At 40.2% G+C, this 20734-nt stretch overlaps 1 protein-coding gene across 8 annotated transcripts; it reads left to right on the top strand.

Annotated features, from left to right (window-relative positions):
- Positions 1-220: 220 nt before the first annotated feature.
- Positions 221-18612, top strand: LOC135489785 (hexokinase-2-like). 8 transcript variants are annotated; one of them, XM_064775328.1, is made up of 14 exons: positions 221-293; positions 950-1088; positions 7407-7569; positions 9470-9612; positions 9993-10208; positions 10602-10613; positions 12010-12109; positions 12372-12454; positions 13662-13754; positions 14867-14979; positions 15369-15524; positions 15902-16080; positions 16651-16784; positions 17083-18612. In XM_064775328.1, the coding sequence occupies exons 2-14, from the start codon at positions 1059-1061 to the stop codon at positions 17179-17181; spliced, it is 1521 nt and encodes a 506-aa protein (XP_064631398.1). In that variant the 5' UTR covers positions 221-293; positions 950-1058; the 3' UTR covers positions 17182-18612. The 8 variants fall into 8 exon arrangements, with proteins under 8 accessions (XP_064631398.1, XP_064631397.1, XP_064631393.1 ...); XM_064775327.1 differs by lacking the exons at positions 221-293; positions 950-1088 and adding an exon at positions 2761-2889; XM_064775323.1 differs by lacking the exons at positions 221-293; positions 950-1088 and adding an exon at positions 4647-4786.
- The last annotated feature ends 2122 nt before the right edge of the window (positions 18613-20734 follow it).

Below are 20734 nucleotides of genomic sequence, written 5' to 3'. Positions count from 1 at the left end.
ATTTTTTTAGGTAAAGATGAATCACTGACACTGGAAAGATTGTTTTGAATCAAAAAATAATGGCAACAATGAAATAAATAGCTTTTTTCAAAAATAATGAAAAAATTTGAAGTACGCTCTGAACCCATGCGGGAGGTGGACGGTAAACCGGATTAATCCATTCCATGGCCTACTATTGACCTGTTCCGTTCCCTTGAGCGCCGCCCCTCGGCGAAATGTAGAACCCGGCCTAATGGCGGAAATTCTGAACAGTTATGTGTCAACTTTCTGAATAAAATCAGCATTACTCCAAGGTAGAAATCCTGATGGGCACCAAAGGATATTATATCCCTAACAGCCATGTTCAAGATCACGTCAAAAAGGATATGTGATAAAAGATGGTCAGCTAATGCTAAAAAGCGCTAAAAAGACAGTTTCTCGAGTTTGAGAAAGTACCTTAAATTCGCCATGACCCCAACTGAATTGTTCAAGCTGACACTCCCAGTCACACTGTGACTGTGCATGTGCATGCATGACGAGCGGCGCATATAACATCGAATTTCTGTACCTATTTGCTCTGTAGCTGGTACCTGGAGAAGAGTTTTGATAGTTGATCGAGATTAAGCCGAAGTTTAAAGTTGGACTTGGAGCGATGTTTGTTTAATGTCTAAACCGTACCGTCGCCACTTCTGGTCCAACTTCTCAAGTATTGTATTGAATTGAGACCCAATGAGAGCAGCGACTTGACCACTGCATCAGCCAGTAACATCAGTCCTTCAGAGAGCTTCTATTCACAATCACATTCTCAAGGCAAATATTTGAAAGTAAAGACTCTTCGCTCCAAGATGTTGAGATGTTGCATATCGCTTTCATTTTCACAGTTTCTCTTGGATTTTGCGACATTTCTCAACATCATGGAGCAAACTAGGGCCCACTTTTATTCTAATTATCTAAATTTGTTCTCCTTCAGAAATTAAATGGCATACGGTAAATGATTAAAACTTTGATGGAGATGGAATGATGCCAAGCTAGGTCTCTTGGCAATAGATGGGTTAACGTCTCTTCTTGGCAAGCACAACATGGATCTTGTGGAGAATATAGTCTATAAGGTAAAAAATTCATGAACTCGTGTGATAGTAATACCCGGTTGTATCTGATGACTTAAAGCTGATTCCCAATAACGGGTGCAGGCAACTTTTCTTGATAGTTTTATTTGATTGGCCCTCAACAATGACCAGTAATGGTTTTACATTTAAGAGGAAGGAGTACACTCTCTTCAGAGTGATACCTGTCTCATAGTGCAGAGTGAATGCGGAAGAAGATGAAAGATGTAGTGCAGATGGAAGATTGCCAAACTGTACATTTTTCTGCACAAAGTTCTCTTGTATATTGTGTCACAACATGCCTTTATTTGTCCCAGACACTGTAAGATAATTTGTGATCTACTTTTTCACTTGTTTGGCTTATTGCCCCAGACAGAAGGTGAATGAATGATAATCAATCATTGGCCGTGTTGATGTTTCCAGTTAGTCCCAGTCTGTATGTCTGAAAATCTGTCTGCAATGTTTCTCATGTCTGTTGATAAACATTGTCTACATATTTTCTCGAAATTTTCTTGGCATGGCCTGGGCTTGGCAAAACCCCATCAACAGGGAAATTTCGAAGTGGGATAGACAAAAATCGGCTCTGTGAGTGTGATATGATTTTGCCAATAGGCATTAACTACACATTTTGACACCTTGTCATTCAAGCAGGTTGAATTGGGTGTCAGTGGTCAACCCACCAATTAAATTCTCAGACCGCTTTCAAAATGGTTTTGATGTCTGTTGGTTGGGTGTATTTTTTAAATGGAGGTCTTGGTTGATCTCACATTAATATTTTTGATGGACTACTTTTTATGACTGTTGTCCAAGACACAAGAGTTTTGATTGAATGACACCAAGTTAGGTGTGTAAATGCCTGTTATGAAATAACTGATACTTAATAGGTACAATGTATTATGATATCAAATTATGGCACCTCTTCATTTGGGCGTTTTTTGCAAAAAATTTCTGACATTTTTGTATAAGGCGGACAGAGAGCCATCTAGGCAAGAACTGAAGATGTTCCCTGTCTTACTATTTGTGACCCGCTCTACCAAAACTAGGCGCTTGTCGCATCTGAACTTGCCAGGTTGATACGGACTTGTTGTTCATTTCCCTATTGTAGACCTTTTGTGAAATGTGACCAAATCAGTTTGTAATAGATTTCACAAAAGGTCTACAATAGGGAAATGAACAACAAGTCCGTATCAACCTGTCAAGTTCAGATGCGACAAGCGCCTAGTTTTGGTAGAGCGAGTCACATTTTTATGCTTGGTGTTTCTTATTATCAAGACATGCTAGACGGGTGAGATTCAGTGACTAGGTTAGGGTCAGGTGATTGTACATTTTTGTAAACATCTCTTGTTCATGTGCAGATCTCATGCAGGGTGGCTATGGTGCTGTCTGGGTCTTGAGAGATAGCTTAGATTCACTATAGAAATATGAGACAGATCCACCATCCTTAGGCCTACTAACCAGCATGAACCAGACAAGACAATATGTTTATCAGGTTCGCAGAGATTGAAAAGTTTTCGGTCTAAATATTTATTTAGGACATGAAAATTAAATTCTGCCATTTTGCGAGTCAATCATTCCAGATGTGATTGATTTGCAGTTTTATCTCTGTGGCCTTGCTTTGTGTAAATCCTAAATATAGGCTTGATTGAATCCGCCAACGGGCTGTCTGGATCTCACTCCCACCCGGACACTTGTCAAGGCAACACCGACGCAAAATCAGTGGATACTTTTTACTTTAATTTTCTGCCTTTTTTTGTGTGAAAAAGCTTTTAAAATGCACATTGTAAATAATCCACTCTTGAGTTTGCAGGTAGGATTCTTTTCTGTTTTAAAACATATTTAATTCTCAAGACCAAGACTCTTGACTTGTTTTGCAGGTTGTCGGATTGATCCATCAATAATGGCATCATCTCCCATTGCTTTGCAACTGCTTTGCTTCTGCTTTTCTTGAGTCAGGTAATAGCATCAATAGGTGGTGTTAATAAGATGATGACAGGGAAACTTATTGCCAGCCAGGCGAGTGATATGTTTGGAAGGGGTATTAAAGATGTGTCCGATATGAAATAGGCTATTATACTTTTATAGGTTTGTTTAACATTGGAATACATTCAGGCTCTTTCCGCTTAGGGCTTGCCAAATTTGGAATAGGTTCTCAGGTACAACAGAGCTAAGGTTTGAACCCAGGTGCTTGGCACTGGAGACGGAAGAAAAGTATTTCTGGCTGGCCCTTTTGTTAGGGGTGACAATATGAAAACAAAGCTAACCTTTTTTAATTTGACCTGAAAATAGGTCGTGACCAGTACAAATTAAATTGTCTCAAAGTTCAGATAACCGATAGGCTATTTGTCTGTGACATCAGACTGTCAGCCTCGGATTGTGAAGATTTTCCCAGTATCTGCATGAACTACTCCAGTTACCGTGGTAACCAGTATGTTCCCTATTTGACACTTTGCCAGAACAAGACGATTATTTGATTTTCGTCGGATTCTGGAGAGGTGCCCAAACTAGGAATCAATATGCTGCGCAGTTGAACACCCAAAAAGTGATCAAACCACAAACATCCATTACCATAAATTGGCACAAAAATACTGATGAATTGAAATTGGTATTCTCATGATCTTTTGTCATTGCACGAACTGAAGGTGAAACTGTGATTGTCACTTTTTGGAACAGATTGTGTTCCAGCCTCTAGTGACCTTGTAATCACATCTTGAAAGTTAAAAGTGCTGGGTGGAGTAAGAAGGCGAGTTAGACAAAAAAACTTGCCCAGATTCTCACATTGACTGTAGAGTTCGAACCAAGGATCTCTTGGCCGCAAGCCGAGAGTCGCTAGTGGCCGAAAGCCACTCGTTCGCTGTGGCTTCTTTACTCCTTGCAACATCTTGTCCTCCATGCTCTTCCGCAGGATATAGCCATCTTACCCCAGTAAGCTCAGTCCGCTACTAAATAACAGGCAGTCCCTGTAGAACTTGTTAAAGGGAACGGACGGTACCAGAGCCTTGTGTGTCAAGATGGGGCATGGGTTGTCCTTCAATGACCTTCAGGAAGCCAAGTAATTATAAAATGGAAGCAGTTGCTTAGCACCAAATTTGCAGCTTGTCTTTTTAGACAAAGCCAGGCTACAAGAAATAAGGTGATAAGCCAAGAGCTTATTTTGATAGAAAATCTTGATAATCCATGCTCTTCCTGTCCTGTTTGGTATTCGGTTGTTGTTATGTAGTAATTTCTATTCCATTCATCAAGTCATATACTCATAATGTCATATGACCTGCGTGAGACATTGAACATGTAATACATAAAGGTCAAAACTCATGTAATAGGGCAATTTTATATCAATCAGAGTTTGATTACTAATCAATTCTTGAAAAGTTCTTCGAAAAAACAATAGCGATGTGCATGAGAACCATTAACCTGATTGGTTCATTTAAGAGGTGTGTCAGGGGTCTGGCATTTTCCAGATCGCCTACTGGTTGTTTATTATGATAATTTTATGTCCAGACGTTACCGACTAAGGTTGTATGACCATGTTTAGGTGAGATCTGTCAGTTTGCCAGATATCGACTGAGACAGTGCTGTGGGTAGACGTCTTAGATTTTGATAATATGGGAAGACTGAGCTTAGATACTTATTCACATGAAGGTATGGGAAATATTGAAGGTTCGCAGGGAAAAGATATTCTCGAAGAAACAGTTAAATTCAATTCTGCAGTAAGTGTCATATTTGCCAAATTATGTCCAATTTCATGCTCATTTTTAGCCGGCTTTGACAATCTGGTGTTGACATCTTGCATAATGTTCATTGTGACCCTTCCACCTTGGACAGTTTGACTCAATGTTATGTTACGTCCCCCCCTTGAGATAGATTAAGGAAAAGAGAATCCTTGATTGTTCAGTGTTTGGTCTTGGTGCTGTTGTTTTTATCCTAATTCATGTAATTCTGTTTTTTCAATGTGTTTTAATGATTCTTACAACTTACCTCCCATTATAGTCCAACGCCTTTCATTAAATTTGAAATTCGTTAACTACTGAATTTGACAATTGACAATTTTCCTTAATTGGGGCTTTATTGGTTGTGTCATCATCGGATTCTTTCTGGTTTCTTGACTGACCTCCCCTGCACATTAGTGAGAGGAACTCTTTCCCTTCCTCTCCCTTCTATTCTAACTCAGCTGCCATGGGTTGCATAATATATGGTGTCTTCAGGGCTAATTTGATTTAATTCAAATTCTAAAATTGTTTCTCTACAGGTTTTCATGAAGCTTCTGTCAAGCCAAGGGCTGTCAGTATTTTGGTGCATTGAATTAGCATCTCATTCTCATTGGACCAGTTTTAGCTTGTCTGGTCGCTCTGTTGACGTCACCATGACGTTGGTTGTTATGGCTATGAATCTGTCAGAAGTGGTGGGATGGTGTGGGAGAGAGACATTTTGTGGAAATAACGCATGATCTGTCCTTCCAAGGTTTTCGATCTTCTTATACTTTTAAAAGAGCTGACAGGATTGAAATGTCGTGATTTGATGACCATAGGCTATAGCGGATGTGGAATGATGACAGTGAAGATTGGATTAATCAGTTTGATGCTAATCCCATTTGAGAGTCTGGCATGTCTGCGATCCTGTCTTACCTGTGTGTTATATAGTGACCTTGGGGGGGGGGGTCTTCCAAGCCTTACCATATTTAACCTATTGATTGCTACAAGTTGGTTGAATGAAGATGTATCTTCATGCAACTGACTGGGCAAGGTTGTCGTGATGCCTGTAATCAAACATACTATAAAGTGAGAGGTAAGAGAGCCAGGGCATCAGCCAAAGCGATAACTCCTCTGGCTTCCTCCAACCGATCAATGGCTTGAATGGGAGGCTATTACAGTCGGCCAATTTACACAGTTATTGCTTGTATTGGCCAGGTGTCAGCACCCTCGATCTGGCATACTAGCATGGTGACAGGTTCGATGACCTCTCAGGCCATATGGTCAAAATCTACCTCATTTGTGATATCTTGTCTGACCTTGGCATAATTAACCTCTTGATAACCTGCTGACCATTGGATGTTGATCCACTCTTAGGTCCAGCTTATGAAATTTTAAAGCTGAAGTGTCTCAAGATAATGCTGGGCAAGTTCTTGGCTAGCATTCAAGGGGTCCCTGTTTTGCTCCCAACAATCGACGTGTTCAATCTTTACTAAAACCTGAGCCCTCTGACTGGCACTTTGTGAGGTATACTAAAAGGTTTCAGTGTAGACCGGGGTTCAAGCCCGGGTTCAAGTTCAAGTTCAAAGTCAGATCTCAACCATTTTGACCCCTTCAAACAAATTTATCTCTGAACAACTTTTGACCTTTAATACCTTTAAAACAAACTTTTGATTTTCCATACAATAAACTTTCGGCAAGGAAGTAGTGATCTGCTTGTATACCAAGGCTTGCTTGTATACTTTAATAACACTTGGCATTGATCCAGACATTCCCTACTAAGGTCAAGGTCATTTGGTGTAATGATTGCAAATCAGCTTTTAGCAGAGAGCAGCAAACTGTTCGATTTACTCAGGGATTCACACATTGATCAGCCTTCAAATATGTCGTCCGATACCGGTGTATGTATCAGGTTTTGAATCCTTTTGTTATTTTCGTGTGGTGTTCAGCCAATTTTGTGTTATTCTTGGTTAAGTGGGATACATTCTGGCTGTGTATATGATGAGTTAGCACTTATCAATGGTGGTGTGTGGCACTCGTAGTGCTTTCCAATTGGCTGAATGGTTGGTTGTATTGAGGTGTGTCCTTTTATTGTTTTGAGCTTATATAGCGAGTTGGGTCATGATGGCCATTGGTATGGATTATTGATTTAGCATTTCAAGGGTATTTGAGTTAGCGGTATACAGTAGAACCTCTCTTAGTGGACACCTCTATTAAGGACAACCTCTCTATTAAGGACACTAGTTTTTGTCCCAAATTGGTTGTTTCCACTCAATTTGACCTCTCTTATCAGGACACCTCTCTATTAAGGACAATACTTGTCAGTCCCAAAGGGTGTCCTTAATAGAGAGGTTCTACTGTACCACTATTATATAATGGCTATCACTGTGTTGAAGGTCAGACAATTGGGACGTTAAACTACTGTAAATAGGGAAATATTTGTGTGCATTAAAATGTGTTCACAGATGATAGCGAAATATGCTAAATTAAATAATGCTAAAGCTGCATTTTCACAAAACTGCGAAACGTGGGTGTACCCTGTGTCCACCTGATGACCATGAGTTCCTAAGATGATGCAGCAATAAAAGCAACAGAGATAATAGGGCATGATTCTTAATTTTTCCTATATCAATACTTTTAGCTGGAGTCGATCAACAAGGTGCTCCAACTTACATCCGACCAGTACAAAGATGTGATGCGCGTGATGGATGAGGAGATGTCCAAGGGATTGGGCAAGGACTCCCACAAGGACGCCTCCGTCAAAATGTTTCCAACATATGTCAGGAACATTCCTGATGGGACGGGTAAGGATGTCGGGACCGAGATTTCTTTTTGGGCGGTGTGGACTAGATTTTTTTAGAATAAGACAATGTGTTCTTGCTGAGGTAGTTTTCTGCCTTCTCTTGCATGCTGATCCGTTTTTCTGGCAACTCCTACGGTGGGACCCACTGCAGGGCAGTAATGTTAAAATGTGGTTTGTAATGTTCCCATCCAACAGATGCAAAGGCTTGCTCTGAGAGGATGGCTGTTCATGGCACCAATTTGAAAGTTGTTTGTTGGCATAGCTGGATTTTGATTGAAATTAATGTCCAATGACCCACATAGGATGATGTTTTACAATTCATGATGACACAGCAATTTGATTTAAGGCTAAAGTTATTAGTTCCTCCGTTTAATGATATAAAAGTTACCACCAGGAAATCAGAACATATTCAAAGTATGAAGATTTCCAAGGCAAAAGCCTGCAGTTTCAAGTCCAGAAAATTTCCCATTACTGTCTGGTCCATCATTAAGATCCACCCAGTCCATGTATGTGTCTATCTGAAATAGTAAAAACATAAACTTCGGCAAATGGGGCATACACCAGACAGGATATTTCAATGAAATGTACCTGACTACTGTGCTTCTTCCTCCTTTCTGTCAGTCGCAGTACCTTATTTCGAGTTGAGCCATTTCAGTAGAATAATAATCTTTCTTATCATCATTGCGAGTTTCTTGGAATTGTTGATTGAATTCTTGGTCTTTGTTGACCAAGCAATCGCGTTTGTTTTTCCTAGCTTTACACTAAAAACTCCTGCTGTTGTGACAGAATGGCAAGTTTGGCCTATTGTGCATAACCAGTAGGCCCATAAATGAGAACTCCAGGGTTCAATATTCACCATCTGGTGCGATTTGACTTGAATTGAGAAACCGCGGTTCCACAGGCTCTGTGGTAAGTTTCCGAGCCATTAACTTACATCAAAGTTAATCCAACGCCTGTGAAAACCGCTCGGTTTCCTGCCATCGCTGGAAGTTCTTGCTGCAGTGGAAACTAAGATTTATTCTCAAATAACTTTTAACTAAGACCCCTTGTTTAATTGAGCTTCACGCCTTTGTCCGCTTAAATATCTTGTGGTCACCTGCATTGGCCTGTTGTTTTCCAAAATATTAAGCAGTTTCAAAGTAGGAATGTAGGCCAACTTTGTCTGCCACCCAATTCCACTTAAGCTACATGTATTTGAACCAATGTGACCGCCCATGGTGGAAATTATACCTATTCTGGCCTTATACTGACCATTTAACAGTAATTGTATGTGTGATGGTTACATAGCTAAACGGATTGTTCTGTATTCTTGTAGTGGTATCAAAATATGTACACAGCACAGGTCATAGACTTTACGCATTAATCACAACTGCTGATGTCACTAGACAGTGATCAAATTACACTTTACGTCCAAATTGTTGGAGTGGTAAATCGTCACAAAAAAGTAACATATTATGCTCTTTTGGCTTAATGTTTGGGATATCATCTGCCTCCTTCGAAATCGGCGTCTTCAGTTCTCAGTCTTACGTGTAATCAGATAGGCAAATAATAGATAGGTTAATGGCAAAATGAATCATTTCATTGCAACCAGCATGACTAACTGTGTCACTCATTATAAACTAATTGGTCATTTCAAGGAATGCATACTTCCTTGTCTGGAAAACAAAGCATCATAAAATATAATTTTAAAAAATGATGATAGGATAGTGATTTCTTTCAAGTTCAAGGAATCAGATGTCATAAGGCGCAATCTGAGAGATTGTGATCCATGGTGTTAATTTCCATTTATCCCAAATCGGTCCTATGAGGACAAAGTCACAACCAGAAGGCTGGGATAAGATCACCTTTAAATAAATGCCATTGATATCTCTGTCTAACCTCTTCATCTTTTGTCATTCCAGAGGAGGGTAACTTTCTTGCCTTGGATCTTGGTGGCACCAACTTTAGAGTTCTCCTTATTTCACTCCGCAAAGACCATGATGTCAGCATGAAAAGTCGCATTTATCCTATATCACAGGAGACAATGACCGGGCCCGGCACACAGGTGTGTAGTCGTAAGAATACCTTGTCAAAAATTGTCCAGGATTTCCCTTTACCGCCATTGACGGTAAAGTTTGGTGGACCTCAAGGGCCTTAAAGGTGTCAGCGTTTCCCCACAAGTACTGGATGGCAGGCATTGCCAATGCCATAGGTGAACCACAGCTGTTGCAGATTCCCTTGGCTGGCCTCTGAGAAATCGATTGTTTAACATAAAACATCCTGCATTCTTTCATGGACAATGAGAATTGACTGCTTCCTAAGTCAATTTCAAGGTTTGATCTGTAGTTCACCTGATGTCAGTCGACGAGTCCACTGGCTGTCCAGGGGCAAGCTGACTGAGCCATTCAGTGTCTTTGAAGGTTTCATCTCCTGCTTTCATTGCAGCTATTCGACCATATAGCAGAATGCATCTCCAACTTTGTCAAAGAAAACAAACTCAAGGACTTGCAGCTTCCTCTGGGATTCACGTTCTCTTTTCCCTGCGAGCAGCGAGGCTTGGCAAAGGGCCACCTAGTCCGATGGACGAAGGGATTCACGTGTAAGGGAGTCGAGGGAGAGGACGTTGTGAGGTTATTACATGAAGCTATTGAGAGGAGGAAGGTGAGCTTTTAACATTCTTTTTGCAAGAGCATTTGTGCAATTCTTGTTCTGCTTTTTATGGGAACTAACATTCTAGTTCACTTTGACTGCAATGTGCTTTTGTGGGGGTAGTGCTTATTATCATCACTTTACTGTAGTACTAAAGCTCCGCGCAAACAAATTCATGACTGATGTACATTTGTTTGACTTTACAGTTAAATGTTGATAATTTTTTTTGAAAAGGGAATGCAAAAAAAAGATTTAGTTTTGTGCTCTTTTGAAAATGTGGATATTTTTGGATGACCCCTTTTCTTGTATTGTATGCTATCTCCCTAACTGCATGTGGCAATGATCCCATGTGCAGATTTTCTTTACGCTTAAATCAAAAAAATTAAGTTCTTACTGACCTTTCAGGAAACCGACCCAGTAAGTATACAACATGAATCAATGTAAACAAAGCCAAACATTTTTCTCCTCATCTGGTTTTCTATGTAATCATTTGCTGTGTGTGATGCACTTTTTCGGTTGATTTTTAGAACTGTAGACTACTTCTGTTAAAATTGAACCAGTTGAACCAGTCGAACTGAAATTACACTCATTAATCACTTTGAATTGAATACCGGAACATGATTTTCAGCATGATTCGATCAACATCATCATTCCACAAGGAAGGTTTCAAAGCAAACAAAGTCGTTGTTGGTGAACTTGGCCTAAAATGACCGTCTGAGTCGTGTCACACAAATTATACAACATCATTTTGTTTATGGCAAATTGTGCAGAGCCCAAGTTTACCCTAGATCTCACTTGTTTCACCAAAAGAACTTGCAAATGACAAAAATAAACAATCAAAAATTTCATAAAAACTTGTTTGTTGAAAATTAAACCTAAGTGCGTCTGGTTTACTGCAAATGATAGCATTTCTTCAGCTGTCCATCTGCTTTTGAAGCCAGTCTTGAAACATTCCTGTATCTGCCTTATGCTCCATGTAAAACCAGAATCATTTCTTTCTTGCCTAATTGGTGAAGGGACTGTAAATTGTGAAATGTTTGCGAGCATTTTTGTGCAATTTCGGTGAATGCGCTGTCAAACTCGAACTTGTCAACATTTTACAGTGTACAGTAATTGCTCTCAGAGTAACAAGGTGTTGGGCCTCCAGTGCTTTGCTTTTCATATCAGAGTAATCATTGGTGGTAGTTTATCATTAATTAATTATGGATTGCCTACTGTCATGTAATGGCAGCAGATGTCTTGCGAGCTTTCCGGGACAGAGCAAAATAGGGTAGTTTTCGTTTTTTCTGCCAGAGAAGAAGACTTCTGTTTTGTGTCACAGTGTCATGATAGCCATAGTAACGTGCCTGTTGATTTGTTTGGTGTTAGAGATTAATCTTGTGAAAGATTTAGATTTTAACTAGATGACTTTACTTACTACACTGCTCTTCTAAATAACTTTCTGTAGAAAATTAGTGTGTTGCTAATAATTGACCTGATTAAAAAGTTCTATTAGCCTATAATCTTTGACTGAATAACACAATGATTTCTCTTGATTTCGAATCTGTATGTAATTTCTGTTCCCATACTTGGATAGAGCCTACTCTGTATCTCTTGATAGAAAGGTGTCGGGATGCTGGCATCAGATGAATGTACTCATGCATCACATTTCAACCTATCATTCGTCGAAATCATCATTTTAAATGACAATCATTGTTATAGCCTGCGTCATTACCACACCTTACAATCATTATCAAATTCAAGAAATCTTATCATCAATTTTAGTTTCATCAAAATAATCATGTATTCATGACGATTCTCTCTATTCCTTCAGGATCTGAATGTTGAATGTCTTGCTGTAATAAACGACACAGTCGGCACTCTGATGGCCTGTGCGTATGATGACAATGACTGTAAAATTGGTCTTATTTTAGGTGAGTGCTTGATAGACATACCCCCGCCCTACTCCACCCAAGCCAAGGGCTGCTGATGTCCTGCTGGGGGACCTCAGCCCTTGCTAACAATTGACGTTGCGTCGTATTTGGGTATTGCTGAATGGTGTTTTTTTCTCTCAGAGTATGCCCGATCCAACTCCAGCTTCGTTGGTGACTCTCATTCTCAACTGCCCGTTTGCCTTTTCCTCTCATCCTTATTTGTTACACGGCCTATCTGAGAACTTATAAATGCTTTTTACAGGTACAGGGACCAATGCGTGTTACATGGAAACCTTGAGCCGGGTGGAGAGATGGGACGAATCACTTGACGAACAACCCCAACAGGTACAATTCACTTCCTTGGCCTCATTCATATGGCTTCTTGTCTTCCTCATGTTTTGATTGTTTCGTCGGTGGATTTTGTGTTATAATTGGTGACTGTTTTGCTGGAATTGACGGGTGACTAATTGTGTTGGTGTGGCATGTTTTTAAAGATAGATCAGAATTTTTGGCCAATTATCTCCAAAAATGTCATTGATACGCTGTCCTGTAAAAAGACATCACTGCATTTGCTGGAAAATTGCCACTCGCTTTGGTGGTGTGCAGTTGCTCTCCTAAGCTACCTTGTAAATATGTGAAATATGCAGGCGTGCTTAATAGTAACTCTTGTCAGTTTACATGTAATGGAGAGAAAATGAATTTCCATAATGATCTATGAACGATTATATGTAATTGGGGTATGAAAATACATCTAAACTAAACATGATGCTATTTCTGCGAGTGGGTCTTAATCAACAAAGCTGGTTTAAGGCTTCGATAAAATTTGTTTTACACCGATTATTATGTTGACCTGTAAGATATTAGTAGACATGTTAGAAGAGAATTAAACAATTTTATTAGCCGTGTAAGAAGAGAATTAAAGGATTTTGTGATTATAGCTATAACTAGGTCTACTAAATACTAGAATAGTGGCTTCTTGCCAAATAACATTCACTAAACTGAGAACTTGCATTAACTTTCTTACCAGCACTAAAGGTTAATGAGCCTGTTTCTAAGAGCGGTGAGGTTCAACTAGTGAAAAAAAACTAACAAAAGGCATACTCTGACAGAAAATAATTATTGCTGAGGTATTCACCCCTTTTGCAGTGGCTTTTGTTCTTTTGTGTTTTACAGTTTTTATGTTTTGCTTGTTATCTATTTGTTTGTCTATCTTAAAAGGGACCCTCGTTGTCAGCATAAAAAGTGGCATGAACTAGTTCGCCTCACCAACACCAGGGGTGCCAGAATCGGTGTTGTCACAACTCTGACATTGAGGATCCCTTTAAAATGTCACAATGCTGATACCCTTGGCATAATCGAACACAGACAATAATGCCTAAATCTTATTTTGCTTCCACTGTGAAAGCCTGTACCGCTCCTCAAACCCTCAGCAACTCTTGCAAAATTTGAGATGTTCTGTGGAATGTAAGTGTATCAGCACTGTGAGCATTGGTGTCGTCTCTCACTAACCTAACAATAACCTAACACAATCTGTCTTGCTTGTTTGCTATAGTCACCACCACACAGTCCTAAAATAACCGAGTTCCTCAATAAGCTGAAGATTGGCGGCAAGCGTCGCACTGAACTAGTCAACGGACAGCCCTATGTATGTTTGGCATGATCCTGATGGCCAGGGTCTGTTCATAAACCTGACTTGTTGGAAACTATAGTTGACGCTATTTTCTATTGGTGGCACAAGTTGGAAATTCATACGCTTTAGCAACCAAGAAGAGGTTAGTCTCTATCAATTCTTGCTACAAGACACTGAGACCCTCATCTCTGTTGTGCGTGGATTTACCTCTGGTGTCACCCACGTAGAGCGTAGAGCAGTTACATTAGCATTTCCCACAGGCCACCATGTAAATAATGATCACAAATGGAGCTTGCCTTCACTTTATCAGGACACTGAGGCTGGGAGACACAGAAATAAGTATCTGTTAGATGTGTTGCCGAAGTCCTTAAAGTCACTTACTAATAGAAACTCGGACAATTTGTTTTGTGACATTGACAATGATATGCAGTTTGGAGAAGTATCAAGCTTGGGTTGTCATTTTTCAGTTTAAAATAATCATTTTATGTCTTCAATAGGATGCAATATTGGAATAATTGAGAACAGTACATTATTAAATAATTAGGTCATAATCAGGCCAGGGCCGCTTTGGTGAAAAGTCAGACATCATGCTGATATTATCGACCTTGAATCCAGGCACACTGGCTAAATAGTTGTTTTGGTGTTTGTCCGGTTTGGCCCCTTGTATTTAAATTGATTGCTAGTCATAGTCAAGTATACTGGACTAAGTATGGTTGTGTGACAAGATAGCACTTCATAGCCCTGCATGAATTGATGTCCACTTTTGTGATTTTCTGTGTTATTTGGTTTGCATGGGGATTTATGTTACATTTCGTTTTTGCACTCTTTGAAGGCCTACTGTAGAATATCCTTGGCAGTCGTCTGAAATGGGGAGGAACAATTTCTGTATACTTATATTACTATGCTCCCTCTGGTATTTACAACACTGACTTTGGGTCTGAATACTGTAAACTGAACTTGTCGTGCCAAAATATTTTGCAAATTTAAAAAATAATGAGGTAATTTGGCAGTTTACCACAGGCCATTACAACCTACATTTAGCAGCACTTGATCAAATTCTGTCCAAATTGAGAGGTTATATGACGGTTATATTGCCCTAGTATAACATGAGCTATTTGTCTCTTTAGGTGATCATCAATACCGAATGGGGAGCATTTGGAGACAGTGGTTGTCTTGATTTCATCAGGACCGAGTATGACGCAGATGTTGACAAACATTCCCACAATCCAGGACAGCAGTTGTAAGTTTATCCTATCATAACCCTTTCGGTGGCGTCCGACTTGTTTTCAGAAGCCGTGGGTTCTAAGCTCAACCAGGGTCACCTGAGAGAAACAGCAATGACATACATTAAACTGAGACATAAATACCATCAAAAAACGCTACGATGACCAACCTCTGCCATGGGAGTACTGCTATTTGGTTTTGATAGGCAGCAACCCCTGTTGCCAGTCTGTGGAAGATTCAAGAAAGCCGGCCTTGTCAGTCGAGCAATACTGTAATGTTACCAATAGCTGTATTGTCTTCCGTCATCGACAGAGGTCCTTGGTGTGATCATCTCAATCAGTGACATTTGAACTCCGTGACATATAGAAGAAGAGTTGGTCTTAAGATGTCTGCTTTTGTTTTCAGATTTGAGAAGATGATCTCTGGTATGTACATGGGAGAAATTGTTCGTCTTGTGCTTGTGAAGCTTGCTGAGGATGGTCACATCTTCAAGGGTGAAGTGACAGAAGACCTCGACACGCGGGAACGATTCTATACGAAATATGTCTCTGAAATCGAAAGGTAAATTAGCTAGTTGAGAGTTGAATTCTCAGGTTTCCTGAAGTTGAAATATTGTATTTTTGCACTGTTGCTTGGCTTGGTCTGAACTTAGTTTGAATCACCCTCTTGAAATTGTTTCATCAGCATCGTGATGCTCCTTATGGTTGTGGGGGAATGTGGCAGTGTTGATAGTCAGTCTCCACTGACATTTATATTCAGCGGCCCACTGATCAGTTGATTCGGACCAGTCTACTCCTTGAGAATGGAGTGAAAGGGCTTGGAATTTATATAGAAAACAAGCTTTGATAAGTAGGACACTGAATTGCTGTGATTCCGTGCTGTTCCTCATTTTGCGAGACTCCTATATAAAGTCATATTTTGCTATTTCTTCTCTTCAGTGATATTGTCAACAGTGAGAAAAATAAGAAGGCTGAGAAAGAGAACACAGATCAGTTTGAGAACACGCGTCACATCCTGAAGGAGTTGGGATACGACGAGGCGACAGATGAAGACTTCCAGGCAGTCCAGAAAGTGTGCGCATTAGTCTCGTCCCGGGCAGCTTATCTATCAGCAGCTGGTGAGTGGAGTTGGGAGTTTTTGTTAAGAGCGATTTTTCAGTGGCATTGACGGTCTGGTGGATATTTGCATACTGGTAAAACTCAACATTTCATACCTGATGCCATCCTGACTAACCAGAGTTTTGTATCGTGCCGTCCTGAAGATATAATATCCTGGCTTTGGCAATTTTACTTGGTGCGTCAGTGCAAATAGGAATGCTTGGGTCGCCAGCAACACATGTGAATCCCTATCTCTACCTGATCTGATACAGCTATACATATTGGTCAAGTTTCCATCACCAAATCTTCTTTATTATTAATTTGATCAAAAATACTTCAACGATGTTTAGATTATAATCTTTTTACCAAGTGAAACATACACAAGGGCAGGCAAAGAACCCTTATGAGAAGTTAGAAAGTAGAACAACATTAAATGTGATGGAGTCCTCCGTCAAGGGCCAAAGTATACAAACTCACACGGCAAAAAAAATCCCAATTTGCTAAAGTTCTCTCATGAGGTTAGAATAAGTTGTCAGTTGATTTGTATTTTCCAAATTCTAAGTATTCCTTCTTCTCCTTCCATCTAATAGGTGTTGCTGCTCTTCTAAACCGAATTGACAGCCCTCAGACAACGGTCGGAGTGGATGGTTCCCTCTTCAGATACCATCCACGATTTGGCGATCTCATGAGTCAGAAAATTGAAGAACTGAAACCAGAAAATAAGGTAAGAGAATGTGGGGTGGAGATTTGAGATTGTTGTACCCGCTGGAGGTGGTCTATCAAAAACTCAGGGTACAAGGATGCTTTACACATGTAATTGAGAGTGGCCGCTTGGGTTCCACTCTTGATTAGTATGGTATAGAATTGGATGATGCTGCTGCTATGCAAACCACACATACAACACCGCATTTGTAATGTTGACCAAAATAGGTCAATACAGTGAGGCTGGTGGAATGCAGACTCCTATGTTCACATGTTGCAAAGTGCTTAGCAGTGGATGAATCATCTCCCGTCTCTTTCAGTGCAAGTTGATGTTGTCCTCTGACGGCAGTGGCAAGGGAGCTGCATTGGTGGCTGCGGTGGCATACAGGGTCAAACTCCAACAACATTCGTCCTCATGAAATGCTCACAGAAGATAAACCTCGGATCCATTTGCTGCAGGCTGTGTACAGAACCCTTCAAAAATCTCAAGAGTGGCAGCTAGGAAATCGTCGCAAAAACGTGGCTAATGTCTAAGAAGTTACTAAGATGGCATCTTTGGAAGGAAGGAAAACTTTGAAGTGTGCGTGATTTGAGATTGTTCTACTCCACTTGAGGAATTGAGAAATGTATTAGTTTTGTTTGGGAGAGCGAGGGTTGATGCGCATATTTTGGCCAAAAGGCGTGTAAGAATTGTCTTTATTTAGTTAGGATCATTCAAGAAGTGCACTCAGTCTTTTCAGGGATTGAGAATGCATCCATCTTCAACGCAGCTGATTTTATTAATAGATGATAGCTTAGTTTTAGTTTTCAGACTAAATTATGTCTGGGGTATTTCCAGGGCTGTATTTAGCAGGGTGCAGGGGAGGCTTTTGGTCCCCAGATGTTTGAAAAACATCTGATCCCAGAGATACTCCCCCTCAAGTGGTGTCCCCTGTTGGTTATGAAAGGAACTGGTCGAGTACTAATGTGAGTTGAAAGTGACTGATTTCGCCTGTAAATGGCAAAGTTTGTTGAATGATAAGTATTTGGCCATATGTAAAATTGTTATAATTTGTACCTCAGTTACAGCTGCCGATCAGAGGTTTGGCTTTCATGGCTTTATACAGCTGCTTTCAAGTATGACTTATCTGATGCAATTTAAATATTATCATATTGTGTAACACATCTTAATACTCACACTTGTAGTATCATAAAATGTCTACTTTAGAACCCTTTTTAGGTGTTTTGTGACTCTTTTTTTCCTGAGTTAGGGTTTGATTCCAATTTTAACAACAGAAAAGTGGTATATCTATCTGTTCCAATATTTCTTAGTTGTCTATTGAATAGAGGTGAATATGTTGTGTAATAGTTACATTTATTTTACTCATTATTTAGGGATGAAAGTAGGAGGTTTATGAGAGAACGTGGGTCGATATACTGCATGTACTTACTGATAATATCCATACTGTCTTTTAATGAAAGTAACTTATGGCTTCTAGAACCTGTGATCTACTAATGTGAAAGCATCAGTGGCTATGAGTGTACTTCCAGTTATCTAGTTCTTAATATACTGTTAAAACTCTAATCTTATGTGCTGTTTAACCCCATAAAGTATAAAAATTTGAGTGGAATTTACCATTTTCCGAATACTTGAATTTTGATCCTTTGAGGTTACTAGTGATACATCTTTCTGTGGTTAAGATCATGTGATCTAATTATCAATTCCGTGCTGTTCATTCTAAGGGGCTGTCCACCACCTGATAGGCGCCGAAGTAGTTCTCAAGATAGTTCAAAAGTCGAGGGATCCTGACCAAGTTAATACCAACTGGTGTGGATCCAGAGGGGAGCACCGCCCCCTTGTTAGAGATTTTTTTTTAAATCATCAATGCATTTTGGGAAATTAAGGCAAGAAACCCCTCATTTTATGAGGCGATTCTTCCCAGGACGAGTCCAGGGGCCGTCCTCTTCGACCTGGTGCTGGGACACGAGGTTATCAAAATCTCTCTGCATCTTTCCTTGTTCCTGATCGACCAGACACTCGTCATGATCGAGAGGATAGCCCCCTTTAGATGAACACAGGGAAATTTGCTTCTGTTACTAATGCTAATTCATAGATTATTTTAATGTATAAGAGTTAGAAAAGGTCTTCTCGTCCCTATGTGCCAATAGCTAATACAATATAGTGATAAGATTAATGGTCAAGGTTGTTGGGCTTTTGCCATATCGCCAGGTTTGTCTGCATTTGATGTCAAAACCACTGAGAATCCACACAATATTTCCCGAGGGCATTCTCTGGTTCAGGAAATGTGATGCTGATTCTCCATGGTGTGATAATCACAAGTTACTTAGTGTGTTATTACCTTCTCTCCAACGGTACGGGGTATAACAAAAAAATATCATCTTTTAGAGTATTTAGCCGTTGCTCCTGTCATGTGACAAGATGAACTATGTATATTCCTTGCACTTCTCTGGTACAGCTTGCTGTTAGCTTATATACCATTCAGGATTTCATTGGGTGTGGTTGTGGTAGAATTAGTCTGTTTCACTCGAAAAAGCTGTTGGTTACTGATCATTATGTGTAAATAAACATGCATGAAACTTTAGGGAATTCCTGAGCTGCCACATACTGCCAAGACATAGTCTGTGTGCAGGATGCAGTGTAAATGAACATGTAATAGGCAGTCAATTTGATGTGACATGGACCATACTATAATTTGATAAAACAGTGTTATGTAATTATGTATAAAATAGTTGTTAGAATACAAATAAAACCCTACATATCACTGTACAAATTTTCTTCTTTCACAATTTTGTCATGCAACTGCTTATTGAGAATTTACTTGTCATTGCAATTTCAGTTATTCAAAGTGAGTTGCGATGCACACGTGGCCGGGGAGCTTGCATCAGCCTTGCAGGAGATATTCTGGAGGGAGTATTCTCCCCCCAGGACAGGATCACCCCTTTTGCATGTCATTATGGTTTTGGCTCTGATTGAGTGCATTGACTAAGTGATTCTGTCCCCAACCTTAGGTAGAGTCCTCATGTCCAGAGGTGGAGTCGTCGTCCTCAAAGAGCAACTCGTGTTTCTCAGTTTAAGTGGCCTTTTGCTTGCCCAGGCAACAGCATGAGATACGAGGAGTCTTGGTTTTACATCTCAAAGAAGCACTTGGTTGTGCCAGTCCCAGCTACACTCCGGACGCAGTGGACTGGCCTCGTCTCTCCATGAGGAGACCAAATTAGGATGACGCGATGGGCTGCCCAGGGAGTCTAGTCCCAGCAGCCTCGGATGAAATCTTGCTGCTGAGATATCCTTGGAGACAGTGCTTGTGGCACATATGGCTAGGATGGTTAATAGTTGTGCCAACGTCTAACACATATGTGTAGCTGGCTGAACCCGAAAGGCCTTGTGGACAAGCCTAGTACACTGTCCCAGCCAACCTTTTCATTGTATTCCTGAGTAAGCCAAATGGTCTCGTGAACTCCTGAATAATAGCAGAAATGAAAAAGCTTGTTTTATCCCTTTTTGATAATACGTGTACCTTAAAGTAACCATAATACACTACTAGATGAGAGCTGAACTGACTGGACCTGGTTGTGACTGCCAGTCTGGTTGTGACCAAGTTTTAATAGTACCTCCAAAGGTCTTTTGCAGTAACTTTCCAAGACAAGGTTTTTCTTGAATCAATAGAGTTGTGTTAGCTACTACACTCCTTTACTATATTTTATTTTTTGGTTGAAAAATGACCAAAAATGACCAAAATGACCCCCTTTTCAAACACCCCCGACCCCCCCTAAAAGTTCCCGGTGTCGGAACAGCTTTATTTTGTAATTCAGTGGTTTGGTCTTTTCAGTTCCTACCTTGCCCTGAAGATGGCGATGGCGTAGTTCTCCATGAAGTTCCACGAGACTCCGATAACCAGCTCAAAGAGGGGAGATTCAGACTACGTCGATCTACGTGGTTCGGCGCTGAAGGTGTTAAAGGGATAGTCTAGT

This window comes from Lineus longissimus, chromosome 6 (genome assembly GCF_910592395.1).
Source record: "Lineus longissimus chromosome 6, tnLinLong1.2, whole genome shotgun sequence".
NCBI classification, from domain to species: domain Eukaryota; kingdom Metazoa; phylum Nemertea; class Pilidiophora; order Heteronemertea; family Lineidae; genus Lineus; species Lineus longissimus.
This window is presented reverse-complemented; position numbering and strand designations above follow the sequence as displayed.